This window comes from Buteo buteo, chromosome 23 (assembly GCF_964188355.1).
Source record: "Buteo buteo chromosome 23, bButBut1.hap1.1, whole genome shotgun sequence".
Classification (NCBI taxonomy): Eukaryota; Metazoa; Chordata; class Aves; order Accipitriformes; family Accipitridae; genus Buteo; species Buteo buteo.
Genome location: NC_134193.1, coordinates 11,571,588 through 11,587,028, shown reverse-complemented (window position 1 = coordinate 11,587,028; position 15,441 = coordinate 11,571,588). Strand labels below are relative to the sequence as shown.

General features: G+C 43.2%; 1 protein-coding gene across 28 annotated transcripts in view; it reads left to right on the top strand.

Annotated features, from left to right (window-relative positions):
• Positions 1-15,441, top strand: part of EXD3 (exonuclease 3'-5' domain containing 3) — a 296,945-nt gene that overhangs the window by 65,390 nt on the left and 216,114 nt on the right. For all 28 annotated transcript variants that reach the window (XR_012654086.1, XR_012654087.1, XR_012654088.1 and 25 more), the window contains one exon: positions 1,775-1,889. Coding sequence is in view for 18 of the 28 variants with exons in the window: in XM_075054953.1 (XP_074911054.1) it covers positions 1,853-1,889 (37 nt within the window). In the remaining 10 variants the exon portion in view is untranslated. The remainder of the gene's footprint in view (positions 1-1,774; positions 1,890-15,441) is intronic.

Here is a 15,441-nt window from a genome sequence, read left to right as displayed (position 1 = left end):
TTACAGGTGTTCATGTGGGTGTGTGGTGGGATGGCTGCCCTCAGACCAGGCTTCTCTGGGGAGAAGACTGCCTTTCCATGGGGCTGGTGTGTCCAGCAGAGCCGGTGGGGCCCTGCCTGTGTCTGTAGGATGGACCTGGTCCTTTGCTGTCCCGTGGCCCTGTGCACCAGAGGCTGAGCACATCTCCCTTGGGTCTGCTCTCGAGGCAGCTGGCTGGAGGCAGCTAGCCCTATCGGATGTGCCCATTAAAAGCTGCTCTAGATATATGAACGTGACCCCAGGATGTTGTGATTGAGGGTTTGGTTCCCTGCCCCGCAAGAGTCAGTCCTGCTGGAATTTCTATACAATGACATTTAAAGGGAGTGTAAAAGAAATCTTGTCAGAGTTCTGGGAATCAGCCCAAGCGTGTGTTTGTGTCGGTTACTGTGGTGGGGTCTCATGGGACGCAACCTGGAAAGCCATTGCTTGCAAGTGGGGAAATTCTTCTCCTTTGCCCAACTGCTGAGTAGAGCCAAATTCTTCAGAGTCCTGGACCATGAACTTGCCATTTTAGTGGGTTTGTGTCCCCAGACAGATCGTGGATGAATTACAACCCTTTTTGTTTTCTAGGAGACTAATGGAGTAAACTACGCTTAGGCTAAAACTATATATTTGTTCCACTTTTGGTATCTCCCTCCCTGCCCTGCTTTTTTGGTGGGGGGAGGGAGGGTGGCAAAGACCTTAAAGAAAGTGAAGGCTCTTTGCTAGTACAACATGTTGAGGTTAATTCTGACCCACTAGTCACATACTACAGCTGCTTGCACTTAGCAGCTTGGTGTGAGATGCTACCAAAGGTGACCTTCATGGTGTCTGGTAAGAATACAAACCTTTTGAATTCCCCTCTGAGTGACATACACCTAATGTTAAAGGTGGGATAGATGTTTTCGAAGTTAGGTATCATCTGTTGAAGAGCAGGAGGCTATTACTCTGAGGACATCCGGATGCACTGCTTGTTCTGTGTCACGTCCTGCTCAATGGTGTCTTACTTACACTGCTGCTAACAACAAACAACAATGTACTGATGTATACCTTTAGCCTGTTGTACAGTGACTTAAATCACTTGTTGTTATTGCTAGTCCATTTGTATTTTTCTAAGCATTTGTGTTCCACCAGCACACTCAGAGTGAGTACCCTCGAGGGGGAATTTCCTTCCTGATAAACAATTCTGCAATGTGATTCAGCAGGAAGGATGTGGTGGTTAAGGCACTGGGTTGGGATTTGGGAGACATGGGTTCTGTTCCCAACTCTACCACAGTCAAGATGTGATGAGTGGAAGGGCAAGCAAACAAAGAGGAGGAGCTGTTTAGCTATGGCAAAAACATACATTCACGTGGACTGTTTGTCCAGTTTGGAGGTTAGATAGGTCTGTTTTTTTGTTTGGTTAATCAAGTAAACAGTGTTAGAGACTCCCGTTCATGCAGTTGAAATCTGAAAGCTAATCTTGACCTATTCCAGGAATTCAGATGTTGTTTTAACTACATGTTGTTTTAAATTGCATGAGTTTTCAGATGCCACTTCTCAGTGTTTCTTGGTTGACTTAATTCACCAATTCACCATTTAGTTCTCTGGTCTTCAGGCAATGTACTATGACTTCTATGCTAAGCTGTATATGCACACAGTTTCTTCACTATCATGCTTAGATTCAAAGGCAACAGACCACACAGAAGATATTTCCTTTCTCACACAGGGTGAAGTTCCTACAGTTTGATAGTAACACTACATTTTTTCTTCTTAGAAGCAAGAGCTTGGGCTACCAACTCTGAGCTGTAGAGTTCTAAGCTCAGCACCCTGATTCAGTGCTGCCTTTGGGAGGATGAATCAAGACAGTGACTCAAGTGATCAGCCCACTGGTGAGTTCTCTGCTTGTCCAAGTGTTTGCCTATATTATCCTGTTTGTTCAGCATGATTTGCTTTCCATTTATTTTCCTTAGTGCTATTGGAGGAGAATGCTGAGTCACAAATAGAGCAAAACCTGTGAATTCAATGCTAAATTGTGTGCCATGAAGGTTATTGGATCTTTGAGGTTTCCTGGTCCACATCTAGATATCAGTGTTCTTAGACTTGTATTCCAGGTGGAAAATTTTTATAGCCATTTTTTTAATAACGCATTCAGGTTTTATTCATAGTTTAGTTTTCTTTTTAATTGTTTTTGTAATTGCTTTAGTCTATAAAGTAAAACCTGTGGAAGATGCACACGCATATCATTTAGATATATGTCCCATGAAGTTTCAGTGTCAGGGTCCTTGCTGGAGAGATTGAACGGACAGGATTTTGTTACTTACTCTGGCTCAGTCCTGCCATAAATTTCCTCTCCTCTTCCATCCCCATCTTTGGTTACTGGAATTCAGTATCATCTAGTGCTTCTGGCAGTTTCTGCAAAGGAGAAGGGCCTGGGAGATGGATAAGCCAGAAGCAGTGCCTGACAGCCTCCCAGGCTCTTGCTCAGCTGTGTGCTTTTTTGGATGTGTAAAGGGGCATTCTTAGTTCTGACGTGAGGGCTATTTTTTGACAGTTTCCATTGTTCGCCACTCTTTGTTAATGGGTGAGGTCTTTTTGTCTGATTCCTTTTTCAGAAGTAGAGGCTGTTATGAGAGCTGTCTGCTCACAGGTTTGGGGATTTTTCTTTTGTTGTCAAGAGTCCTGAGAATTTCATCCTCCCTTTTTCAGTCTCACTTGGGCAAACTTGTCCAGACAGTATCTGCCTGGGTGGATTGCTAGGATAACCCCTTGCTGGGATAGCAAGGAAAGTGGTCCTCATAGCCACCACCCTTGTGCCATGCTCTTGCTGTCACAGTCCATGTGGCTGTAGGCAGAGCAAGCTGATGAGTTTGGGGTTCTGAAAGATCACTAAAGACCTTGCCATTGTCTATGGCTTTGAATCTGGGAGTTCAAGAATGGAAAATTTTAGGAAAATTTCCTGTGGTAGCATGGAATATCTGTTCTGTAATATTCTGCACACGTTTTTATTACTGTGAACAGGTGATGATTACACATCAGGATGTCATGCAGATTCATGAATCATCCACAACAGGACCTAGAGGCTGGGTCTTTGGAAAAAGACATTCAAGGAAAGTCTCCGTAACACAAACCATGCTGGGTGCTCATGAGAAATGTGTGGATTGCGTGGTCAGAATATTCATAGATGGCTCATTGCAGCGCTATTTTTTGTAGGGGTAATAAACATTATGTTTTGTGTTTAGATCCACTCTCTAAAACAGGCACAGGAATGAAGCTGTCCAGAGGGACACATTTCCAATGTACTACTTGTATGGATTTTACACCTTCTGTTGAAGTGCTTAGTACTGGTTGCTGTTGGAGTCAAGATACTGGATTAGGTGTGATCCACTGATGATTTGTATCTTGGCAGAAGATAGGGCTCTTCAAATTTGGACCTTCATTTGTTCGGCTTCCACCACCTTTCTGTAGCTACCTAATAAGTTTTACGCTGTTTGTTCATCTCATTATCTAAGCCTTGCTACCACTGTAGCTATACCTAGAGAGGAAGGATATTATAATCTTGTGAAAGATTAGAATATTTTTACTGTAATCCAGCTGGAAGGGTAGCACTTTTCTCAGGGTAGGAGGCAGTCAAGGTTTTTCCCATTCTGTCCTCCCCTTGTATGCAGGAAGGAAGTGCTGGCAAAGGCCCCCTCCGCTTCCTGTCGACTTTGAAGCACGTTTCCAGACACAACCTTCTCCACCATCCATCACCCAGCCCAGCCAAACAATCACGGCAGTGCAACGGGAAAAACACACGTCTCATATAAACACTTTGGAGGCAGCGCGAGTGCAAACTGCTGGGATTCATGCACAAGTCAGTTTGATCTGTAGGCTGTGTCTGACAACAGGTTACTGTGGATTTTCTTCCCTTCCCTTTATAATCAAGTATTTCAATAATCAAAATTCCCCTTTAGAAGCAACAGCTTAACAAAGGAAAAAAGGGGAAAAAGAAGCAAAAAAGCTGATGTTTAGTAAAGAAGCTACTGTGCTGACAGGTTGTGGAGCCTGCAGCCATGGAAATGACCGGGGATGCTCTCTGGTCTGGAGCACCCCAGGGTGGTGTGTCTGGCCACAGGGGAAGGAAGTAACTGGCATCTGCTGTGATGGAGGCAGATGTTTCTGTCAGGTTTTTGGGGTATGGCAGTGATGAGGCAAATGCTATCAATGATGCCTTAAAGAAGGAGGAAATAAATAAGGTGGATGCCTCACCTTTAAATGAATCACCTTTGCTGAATAAGATTCTGTGTCTCTCTCCAAGAAAAGGCTCAGAACTGAACCATGATCTTTTCTCCTATTACTCGTTTTGTTTAAATGTTGCATTCTGTAAGCTTTTTTTAACCATTCCTTAAAACAGGTATGGTTTTAGTATTCTTGCCAACTTTGAGCTGGGAATTTCATTTTGGTTCTGATAGCAAAAGCCTGCAAAGATCAGCTGTTAAGAGATGATGAGCAATCACTGAAACACCTCTCAAGATCACTGTATTATCCTGTTGTACAACTGGATATGACAAAATGTCAAGAGTCTCACTTGACGGAGAAACAACTTTACAATATTTGAGGCTTAATTTTCCTTATACGTCTAGCCTGAATGCTTTATGTGTAAGGCTGAGCACCTAGGTTAGTCTTTCTGGGTGTGAGCATGCACACGGACAGAGCCCTGTCTGCATTACCATGTTCTCACTCTGCATTTTCCAGTAGGTATTTTGGAAGCCATCTGTTTGTTCCTTGGCCTGAGATAGTCCAAAGCTGCCTCCTAGTAGGTTGTGTCCAATAGCAAGAGGACTGGTTTGTACTTGGGAATGGAAGGAGGGGGATGGAAAGACTATCAACCACCAAAGCAATTGTGTCTGCCTTCCTTGTTTCAAATTGATGCTACCCTTGTTGAATTGTACTTTGCGTTTGAGCCCACATCTCAGGGTTGGCTAAGCACATCAGCTTGTTAATTAGTGTGGAGTTAAAATACCTCCAAGACTTCTCTGTTTGGGGCATTGGAGAGTTTGGGGTAAAACTCAAGCCAGAATCCAGCTTAATGGTAAATTTAAAACTTACCCTGAGATTTCAGCAGTTGCTTATAGTGTAAAAAAATAATATTTTGTGGTGTTGTGTTTTTCCTGATTGAACTGACACTACAGGATTCTGTCAACCTTTCCTCTGACTTTTCTCTCTGAAAAAGGCTACTGGCAGTAATTCCTGCAGCATGACTATCTTTGCAGTGTGCCCAGTGTACTCAGAGTCAAAATAGTACTTACTTAAAGCTATGTTTTCGTGAAGTTGGGATGAAAATTGAATATGATTGTAAGCTCTAGAATTAAAGAAAGAGTATGTTGTTTTAATGATAAGGTTTTTAGGCTAGACTTGTGGAAGTAATTGGTGAAGACTTTCCAGAAGCAAATTGTGTACCAAATGAAATCTGGCCACTCTGACCCAATATGCATACTGGCTGATGTGGTGGTTGTATTTTTAACACATCTTTTAGTGCAGTTCATGCTTTTTATACTTTTTTATCAGGTAAAAACCAGTGTGTAACTCTTAACAGCCTTGATAAGCAAAAAAATCCCCAGCTCCATGCTGGCTACCTGTATGAGCACCTCATCTGCCCAGCTGAATGTGCCTTTTTGTGGTTATTTCATTCCTCCTTCTCTGCTTCATATTTTTATTGTCTTTTGTTTGGGCTTGCAACAGGCGTGGGGTGGGGAGTAAGCTCCTTAAATCCCTTTACAATACTCTGTGGGACACAAATTATTTCTTATTTAAGGTCTTTACAGAATGCAGTATTATGGAGTCCTCATTTAAAATCTGAAGGCATTTCTGCAATGCTAACAATTATTTTTAAATCTACCAGAAATGCACATGAATAACACCAACTGGAAAAGAAATGATGGTAAAAGTTACTGAGGATGGGAAGGATAATAAACAGCAATAATAGCTGTATGTTTATGAAAACAATAACAAAACCAAAAAAGTTACCCATGAGGGCAGTGGCCTAGAACTAGGAAAAGTCAGGTTTCCCCACTGGTCAGGGCTGAACGTAGATGCTGTCAACTGAAGTTGTCAACTTTAAAAGAAAAAAAGCAAAACTCAGCAACCTAGTTTCAGGTCCTGCCGTAGACCTGAAGTCCCCAGATAGTTTGTGGCATTTGGCAGTCTCATTTCCCTGTTTTGTGAAAGTATAAATCTTCCCCTTTGTGAAGTTTCTTGCCTGTACATGGGAAAGTGCTCACATTAACAGCATGCAAAATTTCTTAATTTCCTTCTAGAAAATAATTTATTGTATCTTTGCTTGTCCTGGCTATCTTGTTTGGAGGAAGAAGACATCACTCTAATGGGCAGCGGGTGCAATTCTGCTAAGTTCCTACATGTACTGATCTCTTATTTATTTTATTAATCTAATTATGCACTGTGGCAGCAATGGGTTAAAAAAAGGAGACAGGACTGTGATTTGTTGACAGTGTCCCTTTTAAGTACAAGAGTGCCAACTTGAAATCAATCCACCGCATGCTAGCCGAGCAATGTAAGGAACGCGGGACAGCAGTAACATGATCAGATTTGCTGAAACCACCGAGCAAAAGTGCTGCTGCGCTGGGAGAAACTGCAAGCGGCGGAGGTGTTTATTTCAAGAGACTGTGGCTAGGAGGACTGGTGATTCTCAAAGAAGTGAAAGCAGGCAGGGACTTAGGAGCCCCTTCTGACATGTGCTAGTGGCTGTCATGGTTCATGGCTCAAGGGAGGACAAGTCCTCAGGACTGCCAAAGTCAAAGAAATAGGCTTGTGATAGTAAATGCTTGTTTGCCCAGGGATACAAAACCACTGTGACTGCAAAGAATTATGTTTAGATTGGACATGTAGTCATACAACATAAACTGATCGATAACAAAGTTTTTTTATGAATTGCCTGCTGGTCTGTACCTTTGCAAAAAGAGATGGAGTGTAAGAGCTGTTTCCTCCCACTCTGGTTCTTTCACATAAATCTAGTGAAGACAAGGGTCGAGTTAAATCCAACAGTCCCAAACAACCTTCACAAAGTCTAGCAGGGTCTAGGTAACAAAAATTGGAGGAAAAAGATACTGCGAAATCAAACAAGCACCAGTTATGAGAAAGACCGGAGGTGAAACTCTGTCCTACAACCCAGGACCATGTTACTGCTTCTTGGTGCTGGTTACCATGCAGTGCCTTGAGAGATTACAGGGTTTTCTGCACACTGCTCTCCCTGGCTCCACAGCCCTTGTTCACTAGGCAGATGTCCTGTTCTCCAGCTTAACAAGAACCTGCAGGGTGGGGTGTGCTCTGTAGGAGCAGAGGGGGTTGCCTGCAGCATGTAGCCACAGATCTTCTCACCCAAGGTGTCTGCCCCTAAACAAAAGGGTTTGGGAGTAAAAACACAGCTTCCATTTGTGTGGGGGGAGAGAGAGAGGAACGACTCTGCCGCTGCAGGGATTCATTTGTGTTTTAGTGGGAAATGTGAGGCAATAGAAATGTCCTGCTCTGAGTCTAAAGCAGTGTTTGCTGTGTGTGTGATTGTGCGTTCTTTTAAATTAAACTATTTTGCAAGCACTTCCTTCCTGCATTTCTCAGAAGGAGGGAGGGGGGTGTGCAAAGAATGTTTAACTGCCTTTGACGGAGGAGGAAAACTGAAGAAAACAAGAGATGCAATCCTAACTACTGACCTTTTACTTGAGCTTGGTGATGTTTTTCAGCAGCAGAGCCTCCAGGGAGTAACAGCATCCTCCTTGCTATTGTGCTGCCTGCCCAAAAAGGGGGCTAAAGTTCAGCTTTTATGATGTTCTCACTCTGGGCTTGTGGGAAAAAGGCCACATTCCCTTTCTTAGGTCATACGAGTGCAAGAGATGACTGAGTCCTACAGTCTAACCCCAGGGCATTAGGCCAGTTCAAAATGAGACTGGGATAGACAGCTTGGTAAATATGCAGCCAGCTTTTTCTCCTTACGGAGATTCACAGCAGGTGGGAGGGTAATTTACATTGTTAAATTAAAAGGCACTGATTTATTTTATGTTGGTGTGTTATTGTTTCATAAAAGCATATGGGTTGCCATTACTCATAATGGACTCTTGCACTTTATTGTTAAATACTCCTTTTCCACTTTGGTCGACAGTTACTGGAAATGAATGTTATCCACTTAGACAAAAACAAGAGGCAAATAAGCATAAAACAAAACCCCAGCCTCCTCCCCAACAAACCGCAGGTTTTTAGGGAACCCTCCACAGTTTTGAGGATTGAGATTATTGCAGTGGATGTTCTCAAATTGTGCTTCTTGTCCATCTGACTGTTTATTCCCTGTACCTAGGGGCTAGAGAGCCATTGGTCCCTTTGCTTACTGGTTCAATCAGGCTCCCCATCTTGTGGGTGCCACCGAGTCTTCCGCTCAGCACCATGGTAGGCTGACTGTCACCAGTTCCCTTAGCAGCATCTAGTGTTTCTATCCATTGAGCCATTCTATCCTTCAGCCTTGTTGAGGTGTCATTCAGCAGATACTGACCTGGTGTTTCTAAATGGCATGATCCTGGCTTTGGAGAGATGGTTGTGCTTCCTGAAATGTTGAGCAGAGTCTGGGAGCAGAGGAGGAGGTTCTGCCTGGAAAGGCTGCCTATCTTAAGGATAGATACTGTTTTAAAGTTACTATAAGACATACTGTTTAAAAAAATAAATCTGGATGATGCTGACGTCCATCTGTATGTTTGCGTCCTTTCAACAGTGCTTGCAACTCCTGCTCAAGGTGCTGCAGCATCTTAGCATGGCCATATTGTGCTGCAGCAAACTAAGAGATCCTGTCTTGTGGCTGATGTATGAGTTTTACCTTAAGTTGGAGCCTTGTCTTTTTCACGGTAGAGCATGTAAAACTTAACATTGTACCTACCTACCCTGCAGTTCATTGAAGAACATGTATCGCTACATATTATATAATTAATAATGTGTATCTCTATATGTTAAAAGGAAGGATGTGTGTTTTGGCAGAACGGAGCAAATGGAACTGCTGACTGGTCTAGCAGCTTAATCACAGCTGCAAGGGGAAGGGTTTGTTCCCTGCCCTTCTCCCTCACACCCTCGTATCCAGTCCTGGGTACAAGTCCTCTTTGCTCCAGTGCTGTTACCTTGGACCCTTCACTGAGTTGGTTCAGTTCACTGTGGCCCAACAAGAACTGAGTTAGTTTTCTGCCAACGGCTTGGATGCGACAGGTTTGTGAACAGTCTGCTGAGGACCAGAGCCTGCATGAGCTGAGGCAGGGAAAAGGCTCTCTCCACATTTCAGCGGGCCGAGCTGCTGAGTGGGGAGAGTTCAGGTTGGTTGGTGGAACTGCACTCGCATGCAATATACGACAGAGATGTAATGAGGACGAGTCATTTTGCTTTTGGACAGCTTATGCTGGCATATGTGAGATGTCTTGGCACCAGCAAAGTGGTGAAATAGAGCCTGATATTATTTCAAAATACTTGAAGAACATGCGTATGCCAAAGTACACCTTTGGGTGGCTGTTTTATGGGAGCAGACCTGTTAGGTGTTCCCCCCTTAGTAATGCTTTCACCTTCCTGGGTACCACACACCTGTGACATGGTGGAGCATGCAATTGTAGTGAGGCGATGGCCGGCTTGCCACACCTTGTGATTATTTTTTTTTTTTTTTGTCTTTTAACATTGAGCCTTGCCTTTGCAGCATCTTCCAATGACTGACCCTCAAATTTGGTGAGTACAAATACATAGTTACCTGAGGTATGCAGGCAGATGTTTGGGTTGTGGAGGAGAGAAATGAGGTACTTGGAGTCTGTCAACTCTCTGGCATTTCTGGTTATCATAATGAGTGGTAGAGTACAAATTAATGCTGGGAAAACAGGCTTGAAGATGAGGGAGGTTTGCCAGGAGGTTTGCCACAGATGAGAGAGTTGGATCCATGACGTGAAGCCAGCAGGCAGTGGCATTCAGATAACCCCAGGCGTGTGTCTGATCAAGGCAGAATCACAGTTCTTTTAGCCAACTTGAAAATTGCTTAATATTAATCTTTCTGGATACAAGTATTGATTTTCTTTTATACAAGAAAATGCCTGTGGCAGCCTGACATACAGTATTGTCTTGGCATGGGTGCTGGATATATGCTATTGCCCAACTGCCCACTCTCCATCATCAGCTAAGTAGTGAGCGGCTTTAGTGGCTGTGGAAGAGCCACCATCCCTGTTGACTTCCAGGGAGGGAGGCCATTTTACAGAATTGTAGGCTTTGGCTCTACAGATCATTCATTTAACCTTATTTAATTTTGCCTAATTTGAGGAGGTATCTCTTTTCATTTTCTTCTGGATGCTCTTTGTACTTAGCTACACAGACATTGGGAGGGAAAAGAATTTTTCTAAATTGCTTGGTTTTTCTTAAGGAAAAAGTAATTAAGATTTATTATCGGATTTCCCTCCCCAGGGCTCTACCTCAGAAAAATCTTCTGTAAAGCAATTTTCAGCTTTTACTTCAAGAAGTATGTAGCAAGCTATCAGTAATTCAGCATAACAAAAGTTCACGCAGTTCAGAGCTTTCACGATTACAGAAGAGCTTTTCTTGGGATTTTTAAAATGTCCTAGACACAATTAAAAGAATTTCTCAGCAAGGGGAGTGCAAGCTGGGGACTCTCCAGCAGATGTAATCACTCAAGGAAAACTTTGTTTGGCTTGGCTGGGTCCTGCCTTCGTTCCATGCTCTTTCATCCTGCCGCCAGTCTTTGTCTCTCAGTCTTTTGCAGTGTCTCTCTGTCTGTCTTTGTCTCTGTCTGTCTTTCCCTCTTTCGATCTGCCCCGCATTCCCTTGCAGGCTGAATGGGACAGCGTTAACCTGGCCACTTCCAAGACAAACAGCGAGTCAGATTGAAAGAGGGGGACCTTTGGCTGTCATGAGACTTTGCGGTCACTCACTTCCTAGAATTAAAGGCTGGGAGTTGGTCTGTAAACCAGCCAAGACGGAGACAATGATTGGGTTTCCATTTTGTTCCTTTGATACTGACTTAAATATGTGCACCAAATGGGAAAAAAAAAATTACATAAAAGTAAGTAGAAATACACTTTCTTATACAGATCCGTTCTAACCTCTGTCTTCCGATGTGGGTAACAGAGGTAGCAAAACTCATCTGTTGTTTCCTGAAGGACTTTGGAAATCAGGCCTGCTCTTAGAGAACTGATTTGTAATTAAATCCTGCCCATGGTGTGGGTTTTTTCGGTAGCCCTGAGAAGATGGGACTAGTGCAGCTGGAATCGCAGTGGGCGAGAGGAGACTGCACAGAGGTGTAGCAGCTCCAGGCACAGCTTGTGGGGGACATTGAGAGTTCCCGTGGTCCCTGCCACCCAGAAGGGTCTGTGCCTTCACTGGGGACTGCATGCTGGGTTTCCAGAGCTGCTGATCCCAGGCTAGAACAAGTTAGAAGTAATTGTTAAAACAGATGGATCCATGCTGATGTGAAAATAAGGGAGGTCAGAATCGGAATCGGACACCTGTTCTCGCTTCCTTGGGGGTTCTACTGGGAGGCTTTGGGTAAACTGCTTCACTTCCAGTGCGTGGAGGAAGTGCAGCATCCTCGTGCCTTATAAACTGTAATATATAGCCTGAGGTGCAGCTTTTTAAGGACACCAACACCTGCTCGGTGTAGAAAAGGAAAAATACAAACATAGAGGGCTGTTTCTTCAAAGTAATACATGCTATTGGCAGGTCTTTATGACAGTGTGTCATTCAGCACTGCTGCTTGGGTGTATGTCTTGGTAGCATCATTGACTTGCAAGAAGGTGTTGAAGCGGTCACAGTTAGACCTGTAAAAGGATTGCATTTGGGAGATCATCACATCCTTGGCTGCGTGCAAGTCTGACAGAGAGATTTCAAAGATCTTTATTTCAAATGTCTTTGAGATAAAGAAAGTGGTGGTGGAGGAGGGCAACCACTTAGAAGGGATTTTAGGTAACTGCAGCTCACAAACACATGCACAGCGTGGTAAGTTGTTCAGGTAGCTTTGTGTCAAACTTGGTGATGTTTTTGCAATGCCAGGGAAGCCAATACAGAGTTCCTAATGTGTTCACCTCCCAGAGGTCCAAAGTCAGCTTCTTCTGAACCAGCTGCAAGCTATTACAGCTCATAAAGTTTGTTGCAACTCCTGGATGGTCAATGCTCTAGATAGCACAATCTCTCACACTGTGTGATCCCTTTTTGGGATGGAGCTGTTGTGACAGTGCATAGGCACTTTGATCCTTCAATCCCTAGCAACTGCATGGTGCTGTCCTTGGAGAGCTGTCTCAGTCTACCTCCTCCTACTCCCTACAGCTCACTTGTTTGAACTGTTCCTGAGTCCCCATATTTATTATTTATTATCCTTCACTTCAATATCTGACTGTACTCATTTTCTATTTTAAGACTTTTTACATTCTCTATTACGTCATTATTATTCTAACCATGTGCTCAAATAGGTCTGTAGTGGGCGATGTACTATAAAGAAAAGTATTGTTAATATCAGGTCTTTAGTGTTAGGCCCTGTGTCTAGCAGTGTACAATGACACAATTGTACTTTTGAGTGATTGGAGCACTGTGGCGTATGGTCTGGTTCTTCCATGGGATATGATGACATGCAAAAGACCATAGTGAGTATTATATTTTTAATTATATGTGCATTTTAAATAGGTGAAGCTATGAACAAATCAGCACGTGAAAGATTGTTGAACTTCCCTGTTTGAATTAGTTGAGCTTAGTTATCAGCTAATTCTTGGACATCCCAAGGCAAAATATTTAGCAATATTAATTTTTCTGTGCAGCTGAAGACTGAGGAGGCTTGAACTCCAGTCCTCAGTAGTTCCAAAACAAGAATGACCCCTCAGGAAAGTCAGGCTGAAACATGCTAGCATTCTACTACTTCTTTTTTTTTTTTTTCTTTAATTCCATGTAAACCATTCTGCTCTGAGTGGTTTATATACTCCAGCTATCTCCTAAAACACAGAGGGATGTCCCACTTCCAGCCTCTCACTTACCCATTCTGGCTTCTCCGTTGAACGTGCCATTCTTCTGGCTACCACAGCAAGGCAGCTGCTGGCAATTAACTTTCCTAGCTGTACTTCTTTTAGGTTTTTCTGAAATACCTGTCTCTAAGTTTACCTTATCCTTTCTCCCTGCTTGTAGGGAGTTCTTCTCTTTTCCTAAATGAAAAGGAATGATATATTAAAGCAAATGTGACACTGGGTCACCTGCGGTCTGTTCAATCAGTTCCTGGTTATGTTATCAGTATGTTGCCTGTAGCTGGACATTTCTAGGCGGGTGTATTGCCCATGCATACAGGTGACAGGAGCATGGGTGTGAAGACCAGTACCTTACCCCTGCTCCAGAACAACCCCGGGATGATGATGATGATGATTTGCTTTTTGGACGCGAGCTGGTTTTCAGCTTTAAACTGCAGTGTGCTGCTGGGCTGTACCAGCTCGTGTTAATTAGTGGACAGCAGTGATTGCAGCACCATACTCTGCTGTATGGTTTGGGCCTGTTGCAAGTTCAGTTATTGATGAAGTTGTGATGAGGAGTGATAAGGTTCCCTCTGAGCCACTGAAGGACATTTAAAATGCTCCAAATTACCTGCGATGATTACTCAGGTTGAGTGAAAGGCCTAAGAAATGCCTGTGAAATGGTGCTCATTGCCACAAACCACTTTATAGTGCAGCCTGACTTCCCTGTCTAGCAGTAGGACTATTGCAGCACCCCAGTTCTCTGCAACCCACCCCATCAGTGGTCCCTGAATTGAAAACAATTTTGGGAGGCAGCACACTAAGCCGTTTTCCTCAATTTTGATTCAGCAGTGTAACTCAGTATCTCACACTAAAAAGACTTTCCATTGGTATTCATGGCTCATATAACAGCTCCTCAACTGTTTCCTGCGGGTTCAGAGGGAAAGGTTCTTTCCATGCATAATTTAATCACATTCAGCAGTGTAGCAGTTGGATTTTTTTTTTTCCACAGAAAATCTATAACATCTTGTTAGTTAAATCTTATACTTTTAGAAATGTCAGTGAGCTTGCTTATCTTGTTCATTCAGATAAACACCTCTCAACATCCTGTTTTTCTTATGTCATACGAACAGGAAGAGAACGATTGTTTGAGATGTGCGTCAGTCATAATTGGAACCAGGCAGCCATGTTACCCTCCCCATTGCCATAGAAACCAACAAATCTCTTTAAACATGTTGGGGGTGAGCTGACAGGTATCTTTTCTTTTCTACTTAACCTCCCAAGAGCTATAACATTGCAAGTCATGTGTAGAACCTCTCAAGGATTTTTTTTCTTTAATTTTATCTAAGAGGTTGCACCTATAAATTTTGCAAGTGAATAGCCATTGCCACTTTTATCTTAAGTAGCAATGATATCTTTTATTTGGCCTTGTATCTAGTACTAGAAACACTGAAGAAATCCAAGGCGAGCTGTTCAGCCAGTGGTATTGCAGTGTGAAGTACTGGGCAAGTTTTTGCCTGAGCCTGTGTGTAATGTCTGTAACGTGTCCTAGAGAAGAATGGTTTGAGCCAGCCAGCTTATGGAAAAGCATTTGGCAATTTTGCAATCACTTAAAGGTGTCTTGAGAGCTTTGTGCATGGAGGGAGCAGATTCAGTATTTGGGACACATTTGGGAGTAATTGGAACTGTTCCTGGCACCTCAGGATGGGATTTTCAAAAGCAGCAACAGGAGCAGAGAGATGTGTGAAGAACACATTACTTGAAGATTCTTACTTTCTTTGGCAATATTGAGTATCAGTACTAGAGACAGAGTTTTAACATAACACACTGAGGTGTAATTAGCTATAGGAAGAAGAAGGAATTTTTTAGCATAGCAATTTCACCATTATTTTCTTCAACATAAAAATTAGCAGTAGCAATTGCATTCTGCCTGTGGAGAGCTTGATTCAGCCTGGACAAATGGGTCTTCTCCACTTTGTTTATCTGAGTCTTTTAATTAAATTATATATAACCTGAAGGGAAGCTGAAAAGCTACATTACAAGCCATATTTTTGATTAGAAGAAAGCTATGATGTTTTCTCAAATTAGCATGTAAAGCAAATAATTTTGGTTTGGTATACTGCCCAACAAAAGCATGGATCATGGATGCCCACATCTGCCTTTTCTGCACCGCTGTTACTGGTAGCCTGTCTCCCCACACAGGCAGAGGAGGAGGAGGGAGGAGAAAAGGAGGAATGCACAGAGCTGGTAACAGTGTTGGAGACATCATCTCTTGAAAACACAGCCCAAGGGACAGAAAATAAGCCAGCTGTGACCAGGACCTGCTGGCCTGGAGGGGGTGATCATTGGTTACCCACTGTTACCTGCGCCTTGGAGGAATGGCTGAGGAAAGAGCAGCAGAGGGAAAAGTGAATTTTGCAGCAGCAGGCTTCAGGTAGGCAGGCAGGCA